The sequence below is a fragment of the Myotis daubentonii genome, chromosome 3 (genome assembly GCF_963259705.1).
Source record: "Myotis daubentonii chromosome 3, mMyoDau2.1, whole genome shotgun sequence".
Taxonomy (NCBI): domain Eukaryota; kingdom Metazoa; phylum Chordata; class Mammalia; order Chiroptera; family Vespertilionidae; genus Myotis; species Myotis daubentonii.
In genome coordinates, this window is record NC_081842.1 from 66,782,278 (window position 1) to 66,808,832 (window position 26,555).

General features: G+C 42.4%; 2 protein-coding genes across 5 annotated transcripts in view; both read right to left on the reverse strand.

Annotated features, from left to right (window-relative positions):
- Positions 1-876: 876 nt before the first annotated feature.
- On the reverse strand, positions 877-9,991 carry ZDHHC23 (zinc finger DHHC-type palmitoyltransferase 23). 3 transcript variants are annotated; one of them, XM_059687803.1, is made up of 5 exons: positions 9,782-9,991; positions 8,989-9,252; positions 6,301-7,008; positions 4,432-4,599; positions 877-2,634 (listed from the first exon to the last, which is right to left on the reverse strand). In XM_059687803.1, exons 2-5 carry the CDS (start codon positions 9,147-9,149, stop codon positions 2,367-2,369), a joined length of 1,305 nt encoding a protein of 434 aa, XP_059543786.1. In that variant the 5' UTR covers positions 9,150-9,252; positions 9,782-9,991; the 3' UTR covers positions 877-2,366. The 3 variants fall into 3 exon arrangements, with proteins under 3 accessions (XP_059543786.1, XP_059543787.1, XP_059543789.1); XM_059687804.1 differs by lacking the exon at positions 9,782-9,991 and adding an exon at positions 9,544-9,708; XM_059687806.1 differs by lacking the exon at positions 877-2,634 and adding an exon at positions 3,051-3,227.
- Positions 9,992-10,741: 750 nt separating this feature from the next.
- GRAMD1C (GRAM domain containing 1C) overlaps positions 10,742-26,555 on the reverse strand; it is a 91,165-nt gene continuing 75,351 nt past the window's right edge. For both annotated transcript variants that reach the window (XM_059687807.1, XM_059687808.1), the window contains 7 exons: positions 24,392-24,534; positions 23,530-23,633; positions 22,003-22,179; positions 20,604-20,661; positions 18,135-18,245; positions 17,808-17,913; positions 10,742-12,367 (listed from right to left, as the gene is read on the reverse strand). In XM_059687807.1, coding sequence (XP_059543790.1) covers positions 12,287-12,367; positions 17,808-17,913; positions 18,135-18,245; positions 20,604-20,661; positions 22,003-22,179; positions 23,530-23,633; positions 24,392-24,534 — 780 coding nt within the window. In that variant the 3' untranslated portion in view covers positions 10,742-12,286. The remainder of the gene's footprint in view (positions 12,368-17,807; positions 17,914-18,134; positions 18,246-20,603; positions 20,662-22,002; positions 22,180-23,529; positions 23,634-24,391; positions 24,535-26,555) is intronic.

The window sequence follows — 26,555 nt, forward strand, 5'->3', positions numbered from 1 at the left end:
CCCCGCGATCAGCGGAGTCGGAGGCCCCGCGATCAGCGGAGCCAAGAGGCCTCCCAGCCCAGGTGATCAGCGGAGCTGAGAGGCCTCCCAGCCCAGGTGATCAGCGGAGTCCAGAGGCCTCCCGGCCCCGGTGATCAGCGGAGTTGGAGGCCCCGCGATCAGCGGAGCCGAGAGGCCTCCCAGCCCCGGTGATCAGCAGCCGAGAGTCCTCCTGGCTAGAGATCAGCGGAGCCGAGAGGCCTCCAGGCCCCAGTTATCAGCGGAGCCGAGAGGCCTACAGGCCATGGTTATCAGCAGCCGAGAGGCCTCCAGGCCAGGGATCAGGGGAGCCGAGAGGCATCTGGCCCTGGGATCAGCAGAGCAGCGAGGCCTCCCAGCACCGGGATCAGTGTGACAGGGTGCGGAGCCCCAACCCTCTGATCGGCCCTGCTCTGTGTGTGACAGGGGACAGAGCCCCAACCCCCCTGATGGGCCCTGCTCTGTGCATGACAGGAGTGGCGCTGCAACCTCCCTATGGACCCTGCCTTGAGTGTGACAGGGGGCGGTGCCCCAACCCCCCAATCAGCCCTACCCTGAGCGTGACTGAGGGTGGCATTGCAACCTCCCAATCCGCCCTGCTCTGTGCATGACAGGGGGCGGTGCCCCAACTCCCCAATTGGCCCTGCTCTGAGCCCGACCAGGGGCTGCACCTAGGGATTGGGCCTGCCCTCTGCCACCCGGGAGCAGGCCTAAGCCAGCAGGTCATTATCTCCTGATGGGTCCCAGACTGTGAGAGGGCACAGGCCATGCTGAGGGACCTCCTCTCCCAACCCCGAGTGCACAAATTTTTGTGCACCGGGCCTCTGGTAATATAATATACAGATGATGTATTTATAGAATTGTATAACCTGAAACCTATATAATTTTATTAACCAGTGTCACCCCAATAAATTCAATTTAAAAATTACAGGTACAAAACCAAATATTTCAAGATGGTTTCTTCCCCATCCTAAACTGCCTCATCTTAATTCTGTGGCAGAATAAACCCATTATACATAAATATTTAATCCTCCATACATTTTCAGTTTTGAGATATGATTAAAGAAATAACTTGATATTTTAGGAAGAACTAGGGAACAACAGTAATCCATTAATTAGTGGGAACTACATATACCCTGTTTTCTCTCTTGGTGAGATACGTTTATATGGGAAAGGTGAACGAGAATGTACAAGTTAAGGGGGGAGATGCCAATCAACCCCTCGAAGAGAGTCCATGCCAGAATTATGTGAATGCCGGAAGACGGATTATTGCAACTTAGTGCTGGAGCTAACCGCATTCAAATCACTTACACAAACAAAAAAAAATCAAGCCCTTAATATTAACTGGCCACCATACCCAGGAAAGGTAAAGTGTTCGCTGCAGGAGTGCCTGTTTTCCTGTTCCAGCCATCGTCACAGTGTAGCTAGCACCTTACCACGTGAGACATGGGAAGAGGAAGAAACATTAATGCCTATTGGAGTTCTTTAGAGTAAATTTAAACAACAAATACCTAAGAAGTAAGATGCATCACCCAAACTCATGACCACTGTACATTACACCAGCAATAATTAGCTTCGCAATTGGTATCAACTCTCCTTTTACGACCAGATTAACTGTAAATCCATCTGGTCATCTGCTACACTGTCCGAGTAGTCACTGTAATGCTTCCGAAAGAGAAACTCCCATAGCTGTATAGCATGGTATTTGGGGATTGTTTTTTCACTCTGAAATGCCTAAAAAGAGATTATTCTAATAATAATGGCTTCAATATTCGGAACTACAAACATTTCTTTCAGTCTGGGATTTTCCTAGTAATACTTCAGACTTCTCTGGTGCTTTATTTTCTGGTGCTTTTTACATATCTCATCCATCATGTGACCTCACAGCTGCTCTGGGGGGAAGCCAGGGCAGACATCAGGACCCCACTTTACCAATGAACCTGAGATTCGGGGATGTGACTCAAAGAAGGGTCACATGGCTATTAGGAATTAAAAGAGGGAGTAGAAACTATCCTAATCCAAGATTCTTCCTCCCACACTGAGGGACGGAATTGCTTCGATCAATTTGTGCATTAGCAATCCACATCCTTTTCAGCTTCTGGTGACTGAGTTAGTTAACAAGGCGCCTGGAAAGGAATGGCTCTACTTTTACTGCTTCGATATAAAAATCTCTTAGGCTGTGAAGTCAGAAAGATTCATTCCTCCAGTCCAGTCTCAACCTGAGCGTGGCCCTATAATGCCTTTAAGAAACTAGGGATAAAAGCGAGCATCCCAAGTGCACACTGAAGTGTAGGGTGGAGGGGAGCAGGGGAGCCCCTCCCCCCCACCTTGAGCGCACAGAAGGCACATCAGACAATGTCCTCGGCAGGGTGCTGGAACGGGGCGGTGCCCAGGGTAGAGAACTGGTGCCAGTTCCGCAGGAAGCCCCTGTTGTACTGGCCTGTGTCCACGATGAGCCCACAGAGGAGCCGGCGCCCCGTCTTCTGTCGGAGGGCCTGCTGCACTTCCCTCTCGGTCACGTTGTAGCTGATGTTTATCAGCTGTATCAGGAAGATGTAGCCCATGCCCGCGGTGATGATCGCAGAGTACCACACGCAGGTGAAGGTCAGCGCCGAGCTGGGAAGGGGAATGGGCGGGTCAGGGCTGCCAATCTTTCACGTTCAGAAAGCTGTCCCCGTTCCAACATTTTATACATGTAATACTTATTACCGAGGACTTTGGCACCTTCCCCAATCACCCCACTGAACAACAGTCTTCTATCCTCAAAATACCAATAACCTGCTTAAATTATGACCATTAATGAACATGTTCTGTTTTAGTTTTTAATTATTAGTGGCTCTTTTTCCAGTATTTTTTACTTAGAATAGCAAAGACTGTTTTCTGCACTTTGTATCCACCACACAACCAACACAGTGCCTGACATAACAGGATCCAAAATCTGTTTGTTGAATAATTCCTAACTTGTTCTTAACTCAGGAGAAAACGAAGGCACCACAAGATGGCTATAGACACCCTCAAGGAAGCTGTGGGTGGGAAGTTCTTTAATTTCCATGCTTTTTCAGTCCGAGGCTGCTGAATACAAATACAGAGACAATGCCCAAAGCCAGAAGCCCTCCACATGTACGATGTGTAGGAGCACCAGCATATTTCAAATTCTGCTTCCTACAGCCAAACACAGGACAAGACAGCTCCTTTCAGCTCCTACAAGACTGTGAGGAGAGGCTACTGATCAACGTCTGCCAACTGATGATTTTCATTCAAACATTTGCAAATGAGTTACATGGAAATAAATTCATTCAGAATCTAAGCCAAAAGGACCTGAGCGATGATTAAATCACCACCAAGATGAGAAAAACCGAGGCTCAGCTGGGAGATATGAATGGCCATCCAGAGCAGGGAGGACCGATGGCAGGGCAGTTTAGTTAAGTGGCCCACAGAAAGTCTACAGAACTCAGGCTTCGTAACAGACAGGCTCTGCTTTAGGACATTTGTCACAACCCACTAAGAATAGCAGTTACTGAAGAATTTCACAACCTACAAAGACTCAACGTGGGGGGAAAAAAGGAACTTATTACCCCTGAGGAGGAGGACCAATCTATTCTAATAAAGCCCATAAATGTCTAGGTCTGTAATGGCAATGGGGAGATCTGTCCACGGACTAAAACAAACAAATACCTGCACAGGGACACTATGCAGATAAAGCAGGGATTGATTGTTCTGAAAACAAAGAACAGGCTAGAGGGGCGAGGGAGTGGCTTTCAGGGGAGGGAGTGGCTCGAGCCAACGCCGAAAAATCCCAGCTTCTTCCAAAGCATGGAAATCTTCACAATCTAGAAATGTGCCCAAACGAACGAAGCTGAAGGAAATTTTGACCTAGATACCACAGTAATCATGAGTGGTAATTCAAAATAAAAAGTAGAACAGGAAAAAGCAATAGAGGTTAAATAGAAAAGGAAGGTCATAGAAATTGTAAACACTTCACAAAAGGGTCCGAAGCAGTAAATTAATATTGGGCCAAAAAGCTCCAGGAAATAGCAGTAAAGTGAGGCGTTCACTGATTATGACCAAATGGACCACATACACACCTTGGGACTGCTAGTTTGTCTGTTCAAGTTTCACCCTCACTTGGTTGTGCATGTGAGTAGTCATCTGACCCTGGAAGTCCCTGATTAAGCTGGTTGGTCTTACTTCTGCAGTACTAGTTCCTCCCTTTTGAAGGGTCAATGATCCTTTTGACATCACCCTAGAAAACTACGCCTATCCATCCACTGCACAATTCTGTTGGCAATTTCAGGGATAGTCAAAAGCCCCATAACCTGTCCCTAACCTAGTAGCAAATCATAGCCCCTTACAGTGAATGGCAATACCCCTTCCCTCCTCCTGGGCCTCCGTGCTGGGGTGTCCATAGCTCACCTGTAATCTGCATAAACTCCAGGACAATAGAAGAGAGCTGTGAAGACACTTCTATCTCTACAAATGGTGTCCAAGGTCAGCGTGATCCCATACACCGAGGTGAGCAAGAAGATCGAAAGGGCAAGTATAAATGCTTGATGATTGCATTCTCCGACACAGCCATTTATCCTCAAAACAGCACAGGGGGGAAAACAAACATGTTTTTAAAAGTTCTCTATAATATAATAAACAAATAATAAACAAAAAAGTTTTAAAAACAGGAATAGTCTGAATTCCAGTCATCAAAAAGCTATCTTACTTTTCAATTATAGAGAATTAAAAACTTGTCCACTGAGAGATGCAGTCTTACAATCTCTGCTCTTTACAAAGTGAAATCCTATCATTCATTTAAGTACAAGACTAAGTAAAACACAGAACCTGGCTAATTAATCTTTCTAAATATTAGTAAGTGAACTCTTTACCCAGCTACGAAGAGAGTGAATACTATAATTACCATGATACGGAAAGGATGATAGTAAACTTAAAAAAGCTAGATCAGAAGTGTTACACAGGCCCCAGCCAGGTAGCTCCGTAGGTTGGAGCATCGTCCCTGATGTGCCAAGGTTGCGGGTTCAATCCCATCAGAGCACATACAAGAATCAATCAATGAATGCATAAATAAGTGGAACAACAAATCAATGTTTCTTTCTCTAAAAAAAAAAATAAATAAATAAAGTGTTACACAGCATCAGAAATTATATGTTAAAAATGTATTAGTAAAAAGATCTGGTTGGTGTGGAATGAAGAACTACTCAATGATATGCAGACTACTTGTCAGATAGAAGAGAGTCCGTGTCACAGCCATTTGTAGAACATGTAGGACAGAATGTACAAGGACACCGGGATGCCCCAGTAGGTAGAAATCTTCTTTTGGGCGAGACTGTCAGGCCTTCTGCAAACCAGAACTCGTAAATGGGCCAGAGAGAGAGAGAGAGAAATGACAAAGAGAAGTGGAAAATCTAAAATTGAAAGTACCTGTTTATGCCTAAAGACAACGCCCCAGAAAAGAGCTGTCCCTATACCTGAGGTCCACCCAATGCCTCTGGACTTCCTGCACCTTACCCTCTGGGACATCCCCTTCTGAAGGTGTGCCAGGTAACCAGATTCCTAGTCCTAAAAAGCATAATTCATTGACCTCGAATGCCGTAAGAGCAATAGAGTTGCAAACATGCTACTTAGGGCAATCACATCTGAATTACTTACCCCCCCATTAGTTTAAGATTTACTCAGTAGATCTGCAAGGCTAACTTTTAAGAGTTGCCCTTTGCATCTTATCTTATAGGCCTTATGTGTCCCCATTTGTCATTGGCCAGTGGGTAGGTACCCAAAAAGCCCATTTCTCCACCAATAACCAAATAGGGAGTTATCTAGCAAGACCTCACCTCAATAATGTAGATTAGTAGCTTCAAAATGATAAAGGATGTATGATGAGAGGAGAAAAAAAAAATCCCCTGAAAATATGGAAACATTTGCTTGAACTCTGTGTTCCAGAGAAAATAAGCCTACACTGATTTTGATAAATTCTTTAAAAAAAATCATTCAACTGTAGATGCTTCTCTTTTAGAAAGAAGATAAATGAGGGGCAGTTCAAAAGAGAATGGCAAAAAAGGAAAAAGAAAAAACACCTCAGGAAATGACTGTGAAAGAACTAAATTTGTGAAACTAGGAAAAACTGATGACTAAGTGGGAACATCCTAACGGCCCACAAATATCTACAAGATGTAAAGCTGGGAAGGAGAGAGATTTTAGGATGATACAAAGGACGATCAAACACTGCTAGAGTCTCACGTGAATTTACACTTGGCAAGCCTCCAGTTTTTTCCCACATACCAGACACAATGGTGATCCATTCTCCTCACACAGGTGCCACATATCCGGCAATGCCATGCCCGGGCAGGTCGCACGAGCTGGCACTGGGCACACCAATCTTCCTTCGCCTTCGTGGGGCTTCCAGCCAACGACCTGGAAGAGCCCTTCTGATCATCCCTCGGGGTGCGGTTGTTGAGGATGCCCGACACATCCGCGCCAGGGAACCCTTTGGTCTTCTGCCCTTTTCTGTTCAGGCACTCAGTTCGGTTGCTGCCCAGAGCTGTGTCCTCGCTGGCTGGATTTCTGAGGTAGCCTGGGTTCTTCTTGGCTCTGTACAAGGCTAAGAGGATCAGAAATAGCCCGCAGGTAAGGAGAGCCAGCTGGGTGGGCCCCACACGCCCTCTGGGGACCACTTCCTGGAGGAACACATAGTACATGTAGCCCAGAGAGAACAGCCCGAGGCTCAGGAAGAACAGAGTGCGCTCTTTCCTTCGGTGAGTGAGGTAGTAGTACCACAGGGCCAGCCCAGGCAGGGAGGTCAGAACCACCACCCCCAGGAGGAAATGCCAGGAGGCCACTCGGAGGAAGATGGGCAGGAGGATGAGAGGGGGAATGATGCTAATGTTAACTTTTCTGGCTCCTCGAAGCCAAGGAATTCGGAGGCGATCAGAGATTGTTTCCATGATTCTTTCACAAGTCTCTGGCTGCACAGATTTACACGTAATCCATCTATTCAGAAAGAGCACAAAGAAAAGGCACTTCATGTGGGTTTGTGGAATTAAAAACCAATGAACACTGTAGGTCAAGCAGCAGGATAAGTGACAAAGGAGGCCAAAGGCCAAGTATTCTACTGCCTGACTACTGCATATGCTATTTTCAAAATCGTGTGTCATTTTTTAATATAAACCAGAATATAATGTTTAGATACTTAACAGTTAAAACGACTTCTCCCTGAAACAAATACTTATAAATATGCACATTCCATACACATACTGTCTAGACTTGGGTGGGTGTAGAGACATAAAAGTCTCAAACAAATTCACAAGGCAGTTGTAAAGACAAGACAACATGGGAACTCAAGAATTATTAGGTAAGTGACAAAGCAGCAAAATCACCCAGTGAACTATGATGGCCAAACATCAAAAGGAATGCTCAAAGGAGAGTGGACAATCTGAGTGGCATCATTAGAGGGGTCTTTGTGGAAAAGGTGGGATCTGCACTCGACCTTGACAGCTGGCGAGCATTTGTACATGCGAGGAGGACGGGTGGGAGGCTTTTCAGTGTAAGGCACACAATCCGTCCTGGGCCCCGGGAGTGAACCCGTTCATCAGGGGGAGGGGTCTGCACGGTGGAGAATGGAGATCAAACTGGTATGAGTCAAATGACCCAAGCTTGGAGGACACATGGTATATTGCTGACTCTTTTTGCATACTTAAGCTAGTAAGGCAAGGAACAGTTTAAGGAACAATCACAGTGATTTTAGACAATAAAAAAAAAGTAGGGCTAGAACTTGGAAGCGGGATAACTATATGGGAGGGAGTCATACAGAGCAGTGGGAGCCTATCTCCAGAGCAGTATATGGAGAGAGCAGAGAATTCAGGCACAGCCCAGTTCTAAAGGCTGGGAGGGTGGAGAGTTAGAAGGTTAATAGAAGAGCTGCGATCTTCAATGATGGAGATTATGGAAGCAGCACTTCTCCATTCATTAGCACAAAGTGCTCCACTTTCTCATGGGTTTCTAGACTAAGTCTAAAGAAACTATACTTAAAGACTGTAAAAAAGGTTTTAGACACTGTCTAGTAAGAAGTGTAAGGTATTCAGGTGTCAAGGTTGGTACTAGACCACCGTGGTCCCAAAGGAGGCCTTTCATGCTAAATTAATGCACAAAGTTTTAAATAGGCAATCTGCCACTGCAATGACTTTTTACACAGAAGGAGTTATTATTAATAGGAAAAGCAAGTTTCCAACATTCTCATTCTTCCCACATTATGCTTTCCATATGGCAACAATGTTTAAATATATTACTTAGAAAAAGGGGGAAAAAAGCCAAGTTATTAATGTTTGATACAAAATTCTTTGAGTGATGTTAAAAATTATTGTTCTGGGTAGTAATTTTCATCACTTGGATTAATGGTGAAAATAAGCCAAATACAATAGCATCAAACAAAACAGTGCTTCCGCTCATGTTGAAAATAGCCAGTGCAGGAGAGGGAGGTGTTTCCTAGCTGGATCTCCTCCCCAATAACAAGGGGTGAGACCAGTTGCAACTGCAGGAAAATGATCTGTCCACCCTCAAGGCCCTCTGCGCCAGGTCCCACCTAGTCAGTCTCCAATCACTGAGATCCCTGAGAACGTAGGAACTTTCTGGCATAGTGCTCCTTCTAAAATCACAGATTCTGCGGGGCTGCATTTTATATTTTTTACACATTTAATTTGCCTTCTATCCCTTTATCGGCCTGTTCTCTCCATCTTCTCCCTTTAAAGGAAAAATAAGGTCCTAGTAAACGGAGCTGAACAGACAGTTGTGCAGGACCGAGTAATTCATCTTTATGAAATACTTACCCTTGACGTAGAAGACTACTCTCAATGCTAGATCCTTGGAAATAGAATCAGAGCCAATCCCAGGGTTCTGGGTGGCTGAGCTGAAAGTATACATTGCAGTTCTCAAAAGGGTCAATGGGGTCGGCATGGAGAAACACTCTGCCCTTACCTCTCACACCCTTCATCCAGATCTTGGCAATCACACAAAAAAGCGGCCACGTGGTTCTTTTCCCCATTTCGATCTATGTACTCGCAGCAGCACAGGGGCTCCAATTCAGGTTCTTCCGCTTTGTTTTTCTTCACGGACTTCAAACTGCCCTTCTGTGTCATGACTGCCACCTGTCACCATGAGCCCTCAGCAGGTGAAGGAGGAAAGCACACAACTCATATCTTCTAAACACATTCACGCCGCTCTCTGATCAAACGCCAACGCCTGAGAAATCAAAAATGAGAAGAGGGGGAGGAGGGTCCCATTTTCACCAGGCTTTTCTGACCCGGGTTGGCCAGACAGAAAGCACTAAGGCTCTAAGAGTCCAGGCGTGGAGCCGCCTTCACCGCCCCATCCCATCCAGGGCAGGCTACTGGGGTCCAGCCGTTCCCATGGCGACAGTCGACCACGCCGCCCCGGGACAGCCGGGACGCGGGTGGCTGGGCGCCCCTGCCGGTGCGGGCTGAGGAGGGCTGCGCGGTCCCCGCCCGAACCTGGGCGCCGAGGGAAACTCACCCTCGGGGCTGCGGGCAGGGACGCGGGTGCATCCGCTGGGCCGGCGAACGCTCCTGGCTGCAGGGGCCGACGACCCGGCCCCGGGAAAGCCCACCAGCAGCTCGGGTGGCGCTCGGGTCGCCGTCCAGTCCCGCTCCTCCAGCCCCGCGCAGGGCTCGCCCCTTCCGCCCCCACCAACGCGAGGACGTCGGCGGGCCCGAGCGCCGCCGCCAGGAGAATGACCTTGGAAGGAAGTTACCTGCGCTCCGGGCGGAGGTGCGGCTGCAGCCCTAGAAGACGAGGCGGAGGGAGAGGGTCGGCCCCTCCAGCGGCGCGGACGCGTGCCGGGTCTCCGCGCCGCAGGGCTCCCGGCGCGATCGCTGGAGTCCCCGGGCTCCGGTTCCGCTCGTCGCCGCCCACCTGTGACCACAGCCGCCGCGCCCGGGGGTGCGCCCACCGCCCCACGGCCGGCCGGGCTGGCGCGGCAAGTCCGCGCGCGCTTCCTGGTGTCCCGCCCCCGGCGCCGGGGATCCCCGCCCGCCCGTGCACCGCCCACCGCCCCGCGGAGCCGGACGCGAGGCCCCGCCCTCAGCCCGGAGGACCGGAGAGAGAACCTGAGCCCCGGCTCCCGGGAGCGGTCCGCACGGCGGGGAGCCCGATGGCCCGCACCTCCGCTCCGCCCCCGGCCCCTGCGGAGACCCGGCCCGACCCCACCGTGGCCTGCGGGCGGCGCGTGGGCGGGGCAGCCTCCAAAGGCCCGGCCGGGGAGGGGCGAGACGAAAATGGGGGAAACCCGAGAACCCCAAGGATTTCCAAGTACGTGAAACCCGTGGGTCCGCCGGCCTCCTGCAGCGCCCGCAACCGGCGTCGGGGGCGCTCTCACCGCCTGCCCTCAGGTGACCGAGGTACCGCTCCGAATCCGCTAGCCTTCCCCTAAAGGCCCGTAACTGCCCGATCTGGTGACCACCTAACTTCTGTATTTTATTTTTATTTTTTCTAGTGAGCAGTCTTCATTGGACCCGCAGGCCTATCTAGTGTTTTTGTTCCAACAGTATGCATATTTGAAATGAAACTGATGTAAGGAGTCCTCCTCTTTGGTTTTTACACATTTTTTAAAGAGTGTAGGCCCATGCACATGTTTTTCACAACAGCAAACCGTACTTTGTGAGTTTTGTTTTGTGTGTGTTTTATCAAACAGAAAAGGAAGAAAAATGATAACTCAGATTCCGGGTTTTATTGATATTCATTTTATATAACACTCAAATACAATTGATTGAATTTTGCATACATACGTGCTTAGTCGTAATTTATAAAGCAACTTTGGTCATTTTCTTTGAGGTATGTATTGAAGTACAAGTTTTACAGAAACATCTCAAAAATATTCAGCTTGTCACTGATCATTTTTGTGAATTTAAGAGAACAACGTTTCAAGTTTATAATCCAGTCACTCTTGCTCACAGCCAGACCCTTCATAAATCCTTATTTTTTAAAAAAACAAAAACAAACCCAGGTAGGTACACTGGTTCCCTAAAGTAGCTGAGTTGGGATTCACTCAAGGAAACCCATTTCCCCTCTAATGGAGCCAGTACTTTGATTCTCTACAGGCATCTCAAAGACAACTTTAGCAATCCCATGTGGTGACTCTGGGAGGAAAAAAGAAATTTAAAGGCAATAGTTGTTGAAACAGTACAAATATATACACATTATTCTGCACTGTCTTGCTCTTGTTACAGAGACATCACTTGTATGGAGACATATAGGCCTAAAACCTTTTTATGAAAGAGCCAAAGCTTGTGTCTGACTTACAACTTCAGTCATTATACTTGTATTGGGAGATAATATACCCAGAGTTTTATTAAAAAGCTAAAGTTTGTGTCTTACAAGTGACTAAAACAAGCCACACACATGAAGGAATGAATGAAGCTATCGGTGGCTACTAAAAACGAATCCACAAATTAGACTGCTAAGCTGAAGCCACGCTTAGTTCAAGTATTATTAGATTACTAAATGCCCAGATTTTAACCTAATCTGGTTTTTAAAACTCAGAGCATGATTCTTCATTTTGAGTGTTGGTATCCTACATATTTCCTTTTCTGAAACTGACTCTTCGATTCATTTGATGTATGAAGAGGCAAGATAATCTCACCTCTGATAGCTATTTGGAGAAAACTTTCTTTCATGAAGATACAATATGACTGAAGAACTTTTCAGATAATTATCATCAATGTGCAGAATCAAAACATCTATTGAATTTGTGTGCTAAATAAATGAAGACATTGTAATGTTTACAGTATGCAAATCTAGAAATGTATATGCCTGAAAACTGATCCTTCAAAATTCGTAATGGCTTAAAGGTTTCTTCTTATATTGATTGTCTTTAGCCTGTTGAATGTATATCAACTGTGAAAGCAGCCAATTGGACACATACTGATTCTGTGCTAACAGAAAAAGCATCAAACTTCAAACCTCCCTGTAAAAATGAGGCCAAAGCGTCCCATTTTCTTTTTGCATCACAGAAATTCAGTTCCACAATGTAGTTCATGCTTCACTGGAGAAATTCACAGCTTAGAATAACGTACAAGAAGCAAACGGATGGATTCTTAAGGCCATCGGAAACTAATTATGAATGTTCATATTAGAAGTACCAATAATGAAAAAAATATGGAAATGTTTGTATGACAATGAAAATCCTTCATCCTCTGGTTTTCTCCTAGATGTTTTCTTTTACTTCCAAGTAACGGTCCAATGTCAGTCCTTAAGATCACTAGCTCTCCACAACCATGCCGGTCTTGTTTTTATTTAGTAGATCAAAGGTTCTCTGAAGCATAATGAGTGAGCTCTTCAACTGCAAACAAAATAATTTTCAAAATAGATTATTTACATTATTTCTGTTCATTTTTATGCCATAGTTCACATTTGCATTTGACATAATTTTGTTTATACTAATGTCCAAATAAAAGACTGAATATGAAACACCGGATTCCTTAGCGTATCTATGTCAGTATGATTGCTACAGAGTTCTTCCCATTTGCTCTAGGATCACACTTCTTCCTACATACTGTGTATTCTATCTCCCATTAGGTCCACAATCAAATTATCCAAAGGGACAGGCTGGCTTGTTTCCTTAAATGGCTTCTGAAGTTGCCGTGGTCTCACTATCTCCTAAACAACTCAGGTTTCACTTCCAGGCCTGTGCTTGCTATTGTTTTCATCCATCCAAAACGGACCCATCCCCCTGTCTCCATGCAGTTTTCCCTAATCATCCTGCCTCTAAACTCCCAATGCATTACTACTTACTTTGACATTTAATTTTGTACTTTTTTATAGTCTTTAACAATACACACGGACCTTTGATTTCTCTAATAAAATTATAGGCAACTTGAAAGCAAGAATTAAGTTTTATTTTTCTTTATATTCACTCATTCAAATATTTATTATTTATTACATGTACTGTGCTAAGCACTGGGTATCAATGGTGAACCAAAGAGCCACTCTCGCCACTGTCTCTGCCTTCATGTAGCTTATGGATTAGTAAGCAATACAGAACTAAAACACATAATCACACACACAAAATATACTTACACATTGTATTAAGTTTTTTAAGCAACTGGAGGATGGTACTATCATTTTCTAAAACTAGGTCAATTAGAGGAGAAGTGGGTTTGGCTCAGGATGAAAATGGAATTCTGTTTTGGACATGATCAGTTTGGGATGCCTGTTATCATCCAGGTGAAGATGCCAAGTCAGCAAATGACTGTCTGAGCCTGGAGCTCAGAGGAGAGATCAGGGTAAGAGATGGATTTGGGAGTCACTGGCACATGTGGTATTCCAAGCCAGGGGAGCGGATGTGACCGCCTAAAGGGGAAGCAGAGGAGAAGGGAAGAAAATCTAACACAGTGTGGAGCACTAGGCCAGAAAGAGGTCAGGTACTGGAGAAGGTTTTACAGCAAAAAGGAGTTTCCCGTTATGCTAAATGAAAGAAGCCAGTCACAAAAGATTCCATTTATAGGTTCTTTTTGGGGTGATGCAAATGCTCTGGAATTAGTGGTGATGGTTGCATAACCTTGTGAATATATTAAAAAGCCTTTGAAAGGGTGAATTTTATAACATGAATTATTTCACAATAAAGCTGGAGGTTTTTAGATACATTTCAAGAAAAGAGTGGTCAGCTCTCAAAATGTTGACACTGTAAATGGAAACTAAAGAAAGGTGCATTTACACTAAAAGCTAGAGGTCACTAGGGATCTCAGCTCAAGCAATATCGGTGGAAGGCAGGGGAGAGGAAAACAAGGCAGGAGTGAGCTGAACAGCGAGGAAGTGGATTAAATACATTTATCCAGTTTTGCTTCCTTCTGAAACCCCACTAGGGGATTTTTTTCAATTCTCACCCGAGAATATGTTTTCTTTTTAATTATTGATTTTAGAGAGAGGAAGGGAGAGAGAGATAGACAGACAGACAGACAGACATTGATGTGAGAAACATCAAGTGGTTGCTCTCGTATGTGCCCCAACTCGGGACTGAACTTGCAACCTTTAGTGTATCAGACGATGCTCCAACCAACTGAGCTACAAGGGCCAGGGCAGGATTTATTGTTGTTGTTTTTAAAAGACATAAACCATAAGGGCTGGGAGAACAGAAAGAGTGACATCAGCAACACAACTTGGGAACCTGGAAAACAGATGGATGACTTCACAGTCCTGAAAAGGCTGAATCCTAAGCTAATACTAGAGAAAGCTGAGACCAACCAGATTTACCCTGAAGAATCTTCAAAAGCCTCAGGAATTGATGGCCAGGAATCACTGGAAATGGGAATTAAGAGGAAGGGGCTAAAAGAAGGATTGGATGGACCTTTGGGCATCTGACCTCTCTTACTACCTGGGCAGAAGTCTAAAATTGTATTTTCTGGACAGGATAAAACAGAGGTTCTCTGGCTGTCTGGCTCAGGGGACACCAAGACTTTGTTAAGGACAGTGTTGCCGTACCAAAAGCAGGGGGATTACAGGAAAAAGTGAATACTGAATATTGAAACCATCTCCTCTGTCCTGACCTCCCCATTCCTCTCTCACTCATTTGAGTTCCTAAATGCTGGCAGCCAGCCCTCAAATCCTTCAGAGAGACTAGAAGAGAATTCTCTGTGGAAACTGACCAATCCAAGAGGAAACACCTAAAAATACTGAGATCAGGATTTCTCAACCAGCAGCCCAGCCAAATCTACAGAAAAGTTCAGGGTAGACCAATATGACCCACATGTTAAGAGCTTCTGATCCACACAAGCAGACAACCAAGGACTATAGACATCTAAAGAAATTCTCTAACACTAAGGATGGAAGTCAAAACAGAAGGGAAAGGATTATGATGGAAAGTGAGTATGCAAGAAGAATAAAAAATTGTTTATTAGTAATATGGTCAGAGAGATAACTTTATAGCTATTAAAAAAGATCACAATGCCATAAAAAATTTCAGAGGAACAATAGCTCTTTAAAATTAAAAACTTGTTAGCAAAAATTGAAAAACTCAACAGAAGAATTTGAAGATTGAGTAAATCATTGAGGAAGCAGAATTTTAAAAAAGCAAAGAGATGGAAGCTGGAAAGAAAAGGTTACAAAGATTAGACAACCTGTCCAATTAACTGAAAGCCAACATCTGAGTTTTAGGAGCTACAGAAAGTGGAAGGAAGAAAACCCTCAACTATCTAACTTAATACTTTCCAGAACTAAACGGCAGGATGAGAACATCCTCCAAAATTCTCAATAGTAACACTGAAAGCCAAAAGACAGTGGAGCAATGACTGAACCTTCTGAGAAAACATTATTTCCAAGTTAGAATTCTATCCCCAGCCAAACTATAATCAAAGGACAGAATAAAAATTTTTTCAGACAGGTGAAATCTTAAAATATTTACCTCCATACTTTTTCTTAGGCAGCCTCTAAAGGATATGCTCCATTAAAAAAAGGACATAAATCCAGAAAGCAGAAAACATGGGGTACAGGAAATAGAGGTGGGTAACAGGAATCCCCTGGATGATAGCTGTGCACCCACGCAGAGGGCCACCGGACCTGACTGGAGCCAGTCAGAGGCTCCACTGATGGAATGCCTGAGGTGAAGGAAGATTATAACAGATTTATACGACAGGGGATGAAATATTCATAAATAATATTGGTAAACTAATCAATCATAATGAAATTCAGGGATAAGAAAAAGCACAGAAAATAAAAAGTAGTTATGGTGTATTCGATGATGTAGCTCAGAATAGCAAAATTGGTCAAACCAAAGCAAACAGTAAATAAATATTGATCTAACCAAAATTATAACTTCATTTGGGAGAATGGGGTAATTAGAAATGGGGGCAAGATGAGGTGAAAGGAAAGAACAAAATCCCTGTTTCCTTTTTTACTTTCCTAATAGGAAGTCAAAGGGAAATGTCTAAAACTGAAAAATCAAGACATATCAATACATGTTGTTTATAAATGTGGAGGTACACATCAACAGTATAAACTAAAAGTTAAAGACTGTTGTCTTTAGGAAAGAAATAGGGATGAGGGTGCTGGGATTCGTATTTTCTCAACAAACCTTGTAGAACAAGTTAACTCTTTAAAATATGTGAACGAGTTATTTTGGAGAAAATAAAAACTTAAAAAATGAATGAGTTATGAAGCATAAAGTAGTGACAGCCAGAGTAGACAACTAACCGAGTTTGGCTGTGAAAGGGAGTAGAGAGATGAGGAGCAGATAGGGAAGGATGTGCATGGTGTAGGTTTTTTAATGTAGGAGATAACAGAGCACAGTCATGTGCTGATGGTACCTGCTAACATGTGCTGGGACTTGCCTCCCATAGGCTGAGGAATGAATGTAATAGGAGTGGAGAAGATAGGGGTGCAGCTATAGCAGGGTCTCTAGACTTGGTTACAGAAGGACAGGTAAAGTCTCTTTTTCCCTTAATGCGTAGTCATCAGTTGAGAGCAAGGGGGATATGGGAGGAGATGAGGAGGAGAAAAGTGAGAATATGATCTCCCTGCTGAGAGTGGAAGGAGAAAGTTGCTAAGGAGCTGTAGAGACTGTGCATCTGAAGAGTACTTCATTGAAGTTGTAACCTTCAGTGCCCTGAGTGATATCCTAAGAAATGCTCAATAGTTGAATTTCCTAAAAAACAAACTTACACATAGAATAAAAAGATGAAAGGTAATAAAATGTTAAAAGTAATTATGTCTGAATGCTAGAACTTAGGTTTTCTTCTATTCTCTATTTTTCAATTTTGAAAAGTAAGCATATATATTATAATGGAAATATTAATCTTTATTTTTCAAAGGGAATCCTAAATTTTGGTTCATGGAACTAAGTGGCATATATTAATAATACTATGTTCGAGAGATAATGTTTGTAGCAAAACACTGAAATATAGTAAATATTCATTCTTCAGTGGAAAACTGGTAAAAATAGGGCACATTTATATAGTTGAATTCTGTGTTGCTGTTAAAAGTAGAGAAGGTGCTTTATATACTGATATGGAAGTATCTCCAAGATATATGGTCAATAAATAAAATAATGACAGTGTATACAGTATCTATTAACCAAGAGTTAATATTAAGCATAAAATTTCATATAGAAGGATTAATAAAAAGATTCAGGTCAGTGTATATATGATGATATGGAAACATCTTCAAAATATCAATTGAAAAAAGAAGAAATGCAATGGTGTGTGTAGTATGCTTCCATTTTGTAAAAAAAAAATAAAAGTGGCTATCTATATAAAAGCCTAAGCAACCGTTATGACTGTGACTTGACAAGCAGCAGTAGCTATGACGTGCACTGACCCAGACTTTGTTGCTGGGGCCCTGACAGCCCCGAATCTGGTTCACCCGCACCCCAGACCCAGACAGGAGGGAGGAGGGAGCCTGATTCCTCACTGAATGGGCCTTGCCTTAGCTAGCTGCTGGGGCCCTGACAGCCCCAAATCTGGTTCACCCCTATCCCGGACCCAGACAGGAGGGAGAAGGGAGCCCAATTCCTCATGGAATCAGCCGTTGGTTAGCTTGCTGCTGGGGCCAACCTCCGCGTCCCTCCCCACAGCCAGACAGCACCCCCCCCCCCCATCAGCCCCAATCACCGGCCAGGCCAAGGGACTCCACCTGTGCATGAATTCATGCACTGGACCTCTAGTATAGGTAATATGCAAAATCCAGAAACTGGCAAGGGTAGTACCTGTAGGAGGAAGTTTCTTCAAATAATGACATACAAAATATCCTCTTACAACCAGAGAGATACAAGCAGACACAGAGCTGCCTACCTCTTCAAGCATCACGATGGAGTCTCGGAGCACTCCTTTTAAGCGATGGGCCTGATCGTTATGCTTTTGATTGTTTTCTGCTCTTGACACCATGTCAGAGGCTAAACTGAAAGAAGAAGACCATTTAAAAATCAGGGGAATAGCTGCTAATCTTTTACTTCTAGAAATCACTAGTGCTCCATAAATTTACAAACAAAACAAGAAATTAAGGAACAAAAACAGCGTGACTACAGAAAAGTTAGCAGGCCAAAATCTCTAAAACGGGAATTGTTTTTTACATTAAGGAATTATTGAAATAATAACAGGTTGGAGGGAGGAAAAACTTACTTTAAAGATTTCTCTTCTTGGAGGTGGAGACGGTAAACAGCCTGAGCAGCATATTCTATCCTTGACAGCTTCATAAACAGTGTCACATTCAACAAAACCAGGAACAGCAAGCTGGGCAGAGCAAAACATACCCGGTCAATCCCCTCTTATCCAGACCTAGAGCACTGCTAATGCAGAAAAACATGCCAAGCCTTCAAAGATGTACATTACCCAACCAATTTCCACTTATTGTTAGTATTTAAATCAGTTATCCCTATAACGTAACATCATTACTTTTAAGTATGAGATGGACACTGAGAAAAAAGAAAGTAACTGGAATGACAATAGTCCCTGACATCTCTCCGTGCTGAGGTGTGACCCCCAGCTTAGACCTCTACCAGGCAAGCTTTCTGTATCGGTTTTTGGGTGCTTTTTGGCCTAAGCAGTTATAAGCCCATAATGCTATACTTCAAACAGAAAATGAAGATCAATATGGACTAATCTTAGGTAGATCATGATGTACCTGTTATTCCCAGTGGAAACCAAAATAAATTTTTAAAAATAACCATTCAGCAAAAATTTCCACACGTTCAACTTGGACAAAGAAAGTATCATATCCGAAATATATATTAATTGTATCAGATATAAAATGTTACATGCTACATGAACTTACTCTGTTGGTTCTCACAACAGCCTTTCAAGTAAGTGGATATATTTCTTATTACACATATATGCAAATATATAGGTAGCATATCTCATTTTTTTCTGTTAAAATTGATTTGCCCTTAAAAATATACAGTATTCTCCTTTATCCATCCAGAAGAGGATATTTTTTTAAAATGAAAACTAATGTAGTAACAAGAAAATCAAATTATGAAATTATTATGACACTGAAATGATACACAGATGAACATTTCCATTTTTTGAGTATAAACTTTCTGCAAAGTAATAATACAAAAGACCATTAATAATATTTACTATTCAAAATTGTCGTGGCAAACTGACTTAACCAGAATATGAAATCCTTTTTATAAAACTCAAAGGCACAACAATTATTTCCTATGTTCTGAAATCTGTAATTAGAAAAACAGCTGATATAAGAACTTCATTCCAAAAAAATTCCAGAGTATATCACTCTGTCAGAACCAATTAAATAGAATCTAATGGACTACCTCAAGGTTCACATATGGCCATGTAGATGACAGTACTCTAAACATGACGGGCTAAATGGACTCCTGTAGAACACTCTGAGATTCACACTAATTGCCCACTACATATTTCTCTTCATGTGACCCTCAGACCACTTTCATCAGAATAACCTGCAGTGTTTTAAATTACTGATTCCTGATCCCTACTCAAGACCTACACACAGTCTCTGAAACCGGAACTGAGAAATCTACATTTTAGTAAGTGATTCTTATTCACAGTAAAGGGCAAGGATTACTGGTCTAATAAAAAAGAGTAATATAGCATTATTGGGATTTCACCAGTCTGCATATAAAAATAAACTAGAGGCCTGGTGCAAGAAATTCATGCACTGAGGGGTGTCCCCTCAGCCTGGCCTACACCCTCTCACAATCTGGGACCCCTTGGGGGATGTGCAACTGCCGGTTTAGGCCTGATTCCCATGGCAGTCAGACATCTCCCAAGGGATGTAGCAGTGCGCCAAGCAGCAGGCGGCCAGGGAGGAGCCCATACCAGGGCCAGGCACCACACCGCTCACGCTCATCCTGGCCTGCTGCGCCTGCTGCCGGCGCTCCCTACTCGGCAATGCTGCGCGGAGGCGGGAGGGGCTCTCGCCACTGCAGCTGTGCTCACCAGCTGTGAGCCCAGCTTCCTGTGGGAGCACACTTACCACCAGGGGGCACCTCCTGCATTAAGCATCTGCCCCCTGGTGGTCAGTGTGGATCATAGTGACTGGTGGACCGGTCGTTCCGGTCATTCCATCATAATGGTTGCTTAGGCTTTTATATATATAGATAGATATTCCGTTTAAATTTATGGAATATCTCATAAAAACTTATGATACAAGAAGTCAATCAAATTAGTTTAAAAAATAAAAACATTTTATTTTATAATTTATAAATTTAATAATTCTTCTGAAAATCATACATCAACAACTATGAAATAGAAGACTATAAAATTATTGTATTGCCCTAACCAGTTTGGCTCAGTGGATAGAGCGTTGGCCTGTGGACTCAAGGGTCCCAGGTTTTATTCCGGTCAAGGGCATGTACCCTGGTTGCAGGCATGTCCCCAGTGGGGAGTGTGCAGGAGGCAGCTGATCGATGTTTCTCTCTCATCGATGTTTCTAACTCTCTATCCAATAAAATATATTTTAAAATAAATAAATAAAATTACTGTATCTGTAGGCCCAAACTGGTCCAATAGTGGCAAGTGCTACATAATAATATACAAATGCATCAATCCTTTGGTAAACTGTTAAAAGTGAAATCATAAACTAAATAAGTATTCAAAATAAATACTTACAAAATACTCATCACCACAATAAGGGCGGTGTGATAGCTTTCCGTTTCTTTTTTCTTTCCTACAGATCACACACAAAGAAGGCTGCATTAAAATCAGGATGATGATTACAACCAATCAAATTTTAATTTCATTTGAAAAGAACTAGAAAAGAGATTTTTAAAAATTATTTGTAAAGACAAAGTGACTTAGGGTGAATTCCCTGCTCCTTTTCGTGGTTTCTGATATCCTGAGTAATATGAAACACATCTACAAAAAGAAAACTTACATGAATCCTCCAAATTTGGCCTATAGTACAAATTAATTTGCTCTAAAATTAAATATGCAATTCAACACATCATGTATGATCTCTAGCTGAATTCTATCTCGGCAAACCATATTTGAGCTAGGTTTATGTATAATACTTCCCTCCTTTAAAAAAATTTTAAGTCATCTTTGCCTGTTCTCTATTGCCCATACTTTGAAATTCCAAAATTGGGCCATTGGCTTGAACATAGTCACACTGAGAAATAAGAAGGCCAAGGGAGGGGGAGGCGGGAGGGGGTGGATGTGGGCAAAGGGGAGGAAAGGGGACACCTGCAATGTCAACATTAAATATTTTTTATTTTTAAAAAGAGGGGGGAAAAATAGCCTTAGAAGAGCATTTTATAATGTAGAAGGACGAGAAGGTATTGCAGCTTTAGAATTCCAAGAGGGAGGAAATAACGTTAGTACAGGCAGGATGTCTTCAACATTGAGAGCAGTGAGGATAATAAAGCCAAAATTCCGCCCTAGCCCATTTTGCTCAGTGGATAGAGCATCGGGGTTCGATCTCAGTCAAGGGTACATACCTTGGTTGCAGACTCCTCCCCAGATTGGAGCCTGGGAGGGTGTGTGCAGGGGGCAACCAATCTATGTGTTTCTCTCACATCAATGTTTCTCTCTGTCTTTCCCTCTCTCTTCCACTCTCTCTAAAAATGAATGGAAAAATGTCCTCAGGTGAGGATTAAAAAAATAAAGAAGTTCCATCTTTGGAATTTTGCTGGACTGGCCTTGACAGTATATAAGAATTAAAACATATAATCACTGTAGTACATTCAAGGGTAGAAATCAAATGTCTGTAAGTGCTGAGCAGGAAATTAATGAGAGAAGTGTCCAGCAGCCGGGACAAATGGTGGGGACTGGTGACTGGGGACATGGTCTAATGCAGCAGCTACTATTAAGTTCCAACTAACTGTTGCTATGAAAGGATTTGGTCCAGGGCTGTCAGGTATGAGTTTTTATAAAAATGTCCATTTTTTAAAATGCCGTGTGAGCCAATAAGATACTCCGATTGACCATACGCCTGCTATTTTGCATCTGCTCAAGAGACATATTCTGCTTCATATAAGCAAACTGAAATCTTCCACCAGGTAATAGCTACCTGCAGTAACCCCTTTGTCGTCTAAATCCCCATCTCCAGAAGAACGCTGAGGAGAAAGTTTAGGAACCGTGTCTGCTGTTCGGTTGAATGTCCGCCTTCTCCTTCGTAGGCCACTAAGTTTTCCAGGGTCTTCAATGGGCTGACTTAACATAGATTCTTCCATTAACAAATCTGATTCTAAGAAGAAAAAAAATCTTTAGGTATTAGAGAAAGCTTCTCCACAGTAAGATACAGTGGATATGGTGTTTGTTTTGTGTTCTGTTTGTTTGTTTTAAGCCTTAGAAACTTTCTTTAACAATTACTTGGGTTCTTATGGCCTACATTCAAATCTTACTGAAAAGTTTTAGAGAGTACAGTGATCCCATAATAAGGCTTCATTATTCTAGGAAGAATGAACTCTATTAATAAATGATGGGATCATCAGAGCAAATTTGCCATGTACTATATTAAATATTAATGTAACGATTTCAGTTATAGAAACAACAGGCTACCCACTAATATTAGATCATTAGAAAGATTTCCAAGATAGATTATGGTACCTGATGGCCAATTTCAAAGGAAGGAGTAGCAAATAATCGTACTAATTTACAATAAGGGTTTGCAAAAAAGGAAGCCCTAATAAAGAAAATCTGCAAACAACCTAAAAAACTCATTTTTGTCAATTGTTTCAACCTTTACCTTTACAAGATTTTTTCATTAGAAGCTCATTATCCAGTGGCCAAACTAATTTTTGATTTTCATTTTCTTTGCTCCTGATTAGGAGTTTAATAATGAAATAACCAAAGAAAGAAAAGCAAGGAAATAAAATAATCCATAATCTAGAGGATGATAGACAAATTACCCGAGTTGACTGACCACCAGCTTTGCTTTAACTAAAATTAATTATGCTCATGTAGGTATATTTTTTTCTCGTGTATATTTTAAGGAATATCCGAACAGAATTACTGTATTACTTCCCCCAGTCTAATGCCCACCTCCACAAAATTCATGCATGTACATTATACCATTGCGTAGTGGGCCTGCACAAACCCAGGAAAGCTGCGTTGGTAAGGCAGATGTGGGCTGAGAACTGTCCATACATTAACAAGCGCTGGTGCACATGTGTGATCCAGTAGGTAGGCCCTCACTGCAGTCAGCTTCCTTGGCTCCCTGCAGAGTCAGGCAAGTGTGACATCTCCTAACTGTGATCTTGGGCTAATCATTTAACCTCTTCCTCTGTGTTTCAATACTTCTTGTTTAGTAAAATGGAAAAAAATAATAATACCTACCTCATAGGTTGTAATGAGTTGATATTTATAAAGCACACAGAGCAATATCTGGCTTACAGTAAGAATTATATTAAGTGTTTGTTAGACCAATGAAAATTAGAAGTTTGAAATTCCAAGTGGGGTAGTCATAACCACACTTCAGTAGGAGTCATTCCAACATCATCTACCAGTTTCTGCTATGAATCCAAATTAATAATTAGTCCATTTTGTTAATAAATGCTATCTTTACAAAAATAGATAAATCAAGAAATTTACAAACCAAGCTGTTTGAAATAGTCCTCCAATGAACTCCAGGAATTCTTCTCAATTACAGATTTGATAATGGCCCATGGCTGTTTTCTGTATTTCACATCTGTGGAAACTCTAACAGGATAAGAATAATATTTATTTACAAGACAGAATTTAGTTATATTAACATTGCAATTAAATATAAGATTGTATTCCGTGGGGAACTGAAAGGATTTAAAGTCATTTAGATTATAAAAGAAAATGTGTTCACTGATAATGACTTCTTCCAAAAATTACTATGTATGATTAATAACGTCATCAAATTTTCCTTCTAAGTACTTGACATTTTATTTCTTTCCTTTCTCTCATCCTGAAGTTCCTTTACTTAAATAGCAGAAAAAGCTCAAAATAAAGTCTAAATTTTCTAAGCGCCTTGTATAAAAAATCTCCAGTGCTCATAAATTAATTGACGATAAGTACATTGGCTAAGACTAGGCCAAGTGTCTGATGACACATTGTTAACTTTAATGCACCGACATTTCTTCTTTCCCATTGAGACCATGTGCTCCTCAAGAACTCCCAGGGCCCTGGCCATTAAACAGGGTCCCGCACTTAGTTCTGGCTACTGAATTGCGAGCACAGTTCTTTCTGTAGCAGCTGAAATGACACACACTCTTGGATTGTGTAGCTCCAGGATGTCTGAACCTCCATGGGCTTGGATGTGGAGGGAGGAGCCCCCTCTCTCTGCTGACCAATGGTGGATGTGTAATTTGAATGAAAAATAAAGCTTTGTTGTGGAAAGCTACCACTAAGATCTTAGGACTCCTACTATGTTACCAGAACATAATCTAACCTATCTCTCCGGACTAAAACATTCATCTGCAGTAGCTCACCTCAACCGGCATTTCTGCTCAGAAGATGGGAAGATGTGGTATCTGTTCACGGTATAGAAGTAGTCATGGTAGGGGACATCATGCGTCACCACTTCTGCATCTACCAAATAAAATTGTGCTTCCCGACTTTCTTTATACAGTGTCTGCCAAAATATGATAAAAAAATTATTTTGCATGTGCATGTTTAATATATCAGATTCCTTGCCCATTCCGAACATATATATTAGAATTCTTTTTCAGAAATTACAAAAGACATGCCAAGCCTATGTACAAAGCCAAAAGAGCCTCCATGTTGGCTGTGCTGTCTATGAACTGAGAAGAAGGGACCTGCCGAAATGGTATTTGCTGCCTCTCCGCCATTTCATAGTGTAATTATTTTTCTTCCTTTTAGACATGAGGAGGAGAAAGCAACCATATAATCTCTTATGTATATTATTAGTTTATAAAGAATTTTAAATGTTCCTGTTAGGAAACAATTCAAAAATCGTTTGAACAAATTAAGGACCCCATCCCCAAATTCATCAAAGTTTCATAAAACCACCCTTCACCAAAAAAGCAGGCCACCAAACAAATAACAGCTTTTCCTAAACAGGTTGAAGTGGTTGCTGGCCAAAAATTTCTTACTGCAATCATACCTTTTATACCTATTCTCTAAGGTTATCAAAGCATCTCATACCAAAATACCAAACTTTTCTTAATTGTCTGAAATTCTTTTGGGGAAAAAAAAATTAAGACATTTTTAACACTGATGGACAAAACTACAATAGCATAATTAGTTCAGATGTTAACAGATATTTTCAAACTATTTGCACAACAGATGCACTATACTTCAACACAAATTGGCCAAACACAAGCTCTGCTATAAAACAGTGCCATGCTGGCACTGAGCAGGGTATTAAATATCTTATCATCTCTTCCCCATGTCGCAGCAGCCCTCTAGTTATATGACCCTAACCCTTGGCATGATTCTGCAAATCAAATTCCAATAGCGTTCTTTTTATTATTATTATTATTATTATTATTATTATTATTATTATTATTTTACTCTCACCTGAGGACATGCTGACAGAGAGAGAGAGAGAGAGAGAGAGAGAGGGAGAGAGAGAGACTGATCAGTTGCCTCCTATATGTACCCCATGGGAACGGAATCAGTGTACAGGACAACACTCAACCAACTGAGCCACTCCAGCCCTGCCATTAGAGTTGTTTTTTTTTTTAAAACCCACTTATTTTTTTAAAAGGTTCAAACAGCCCTAACCGGTTTGGCTCAGTGGATAGAGCATCGGCCTGCGGACTCAAGCGTCCCAGGTTCGATTCCGGTCAAGGGCATGTACCTTGGTTTCAGGCACATACCCAGTAGGGAGTGTGCAGGAGGCAGCTGATTGATGTTTCTCTCTCATCGGTGTTTCTAACTCTCTATCCATCTCCCTTCCTCTCTGTAGAAAATCAATAAAATCTATTTTAAAAAATAATAAATAAAAATAAAAGGTTCAAACATACACAAGAGTAGAAATTAAGCACAATGAACCCTCATAAGCTCATCAACCAGCTTCAACAACATTAACTCTGCCTAGTCCTGTTTCATCTATACCCCAGTCCCACAATCCCTCTCACACACATACACACACCATCCTCTGCCTGGCTAGTTACTTTTAAAAGATATCCCAGACATCAATAGAATTTCATCCATCCTAGATAATAAAAGGGTAATATGCAAATCGTCCCCTTGACTGGGAGTTCAACCATAGTTCAACGGGGGGGGGGGCCACCAACCGCCCAGGACTCCTCCCTCCGACTGGCCCCAATCGGCCCCCCCACCCTGACTGGGGGACAGGGCCAACCTTGGCGTCCCCTTCCTCTGGCTGGCCCAGCCCGATTGGCCTTGATGGGGCAGGCTGGCCAAATCCCACCCGTGCACGAATCCGTGCACCGGACCTCTAGTAAACACATAAATATGTTTATCTCTTTATAAATTTTTCAGTATGTCTCTTTAAAAGATAAATATTCTCTCCTTTAAAATACAGCTATAATACCATTACAGACAAAAAGTTAACAATTTCTTAAATCTCATGAGTACTTTACAGGTGGTTTGTTTGAATTAGGATTGGGTTGAAATGCCTCTTAAGTCTCTTTTAATCTATAACAGTTTCTGCTCCCTTTTCTT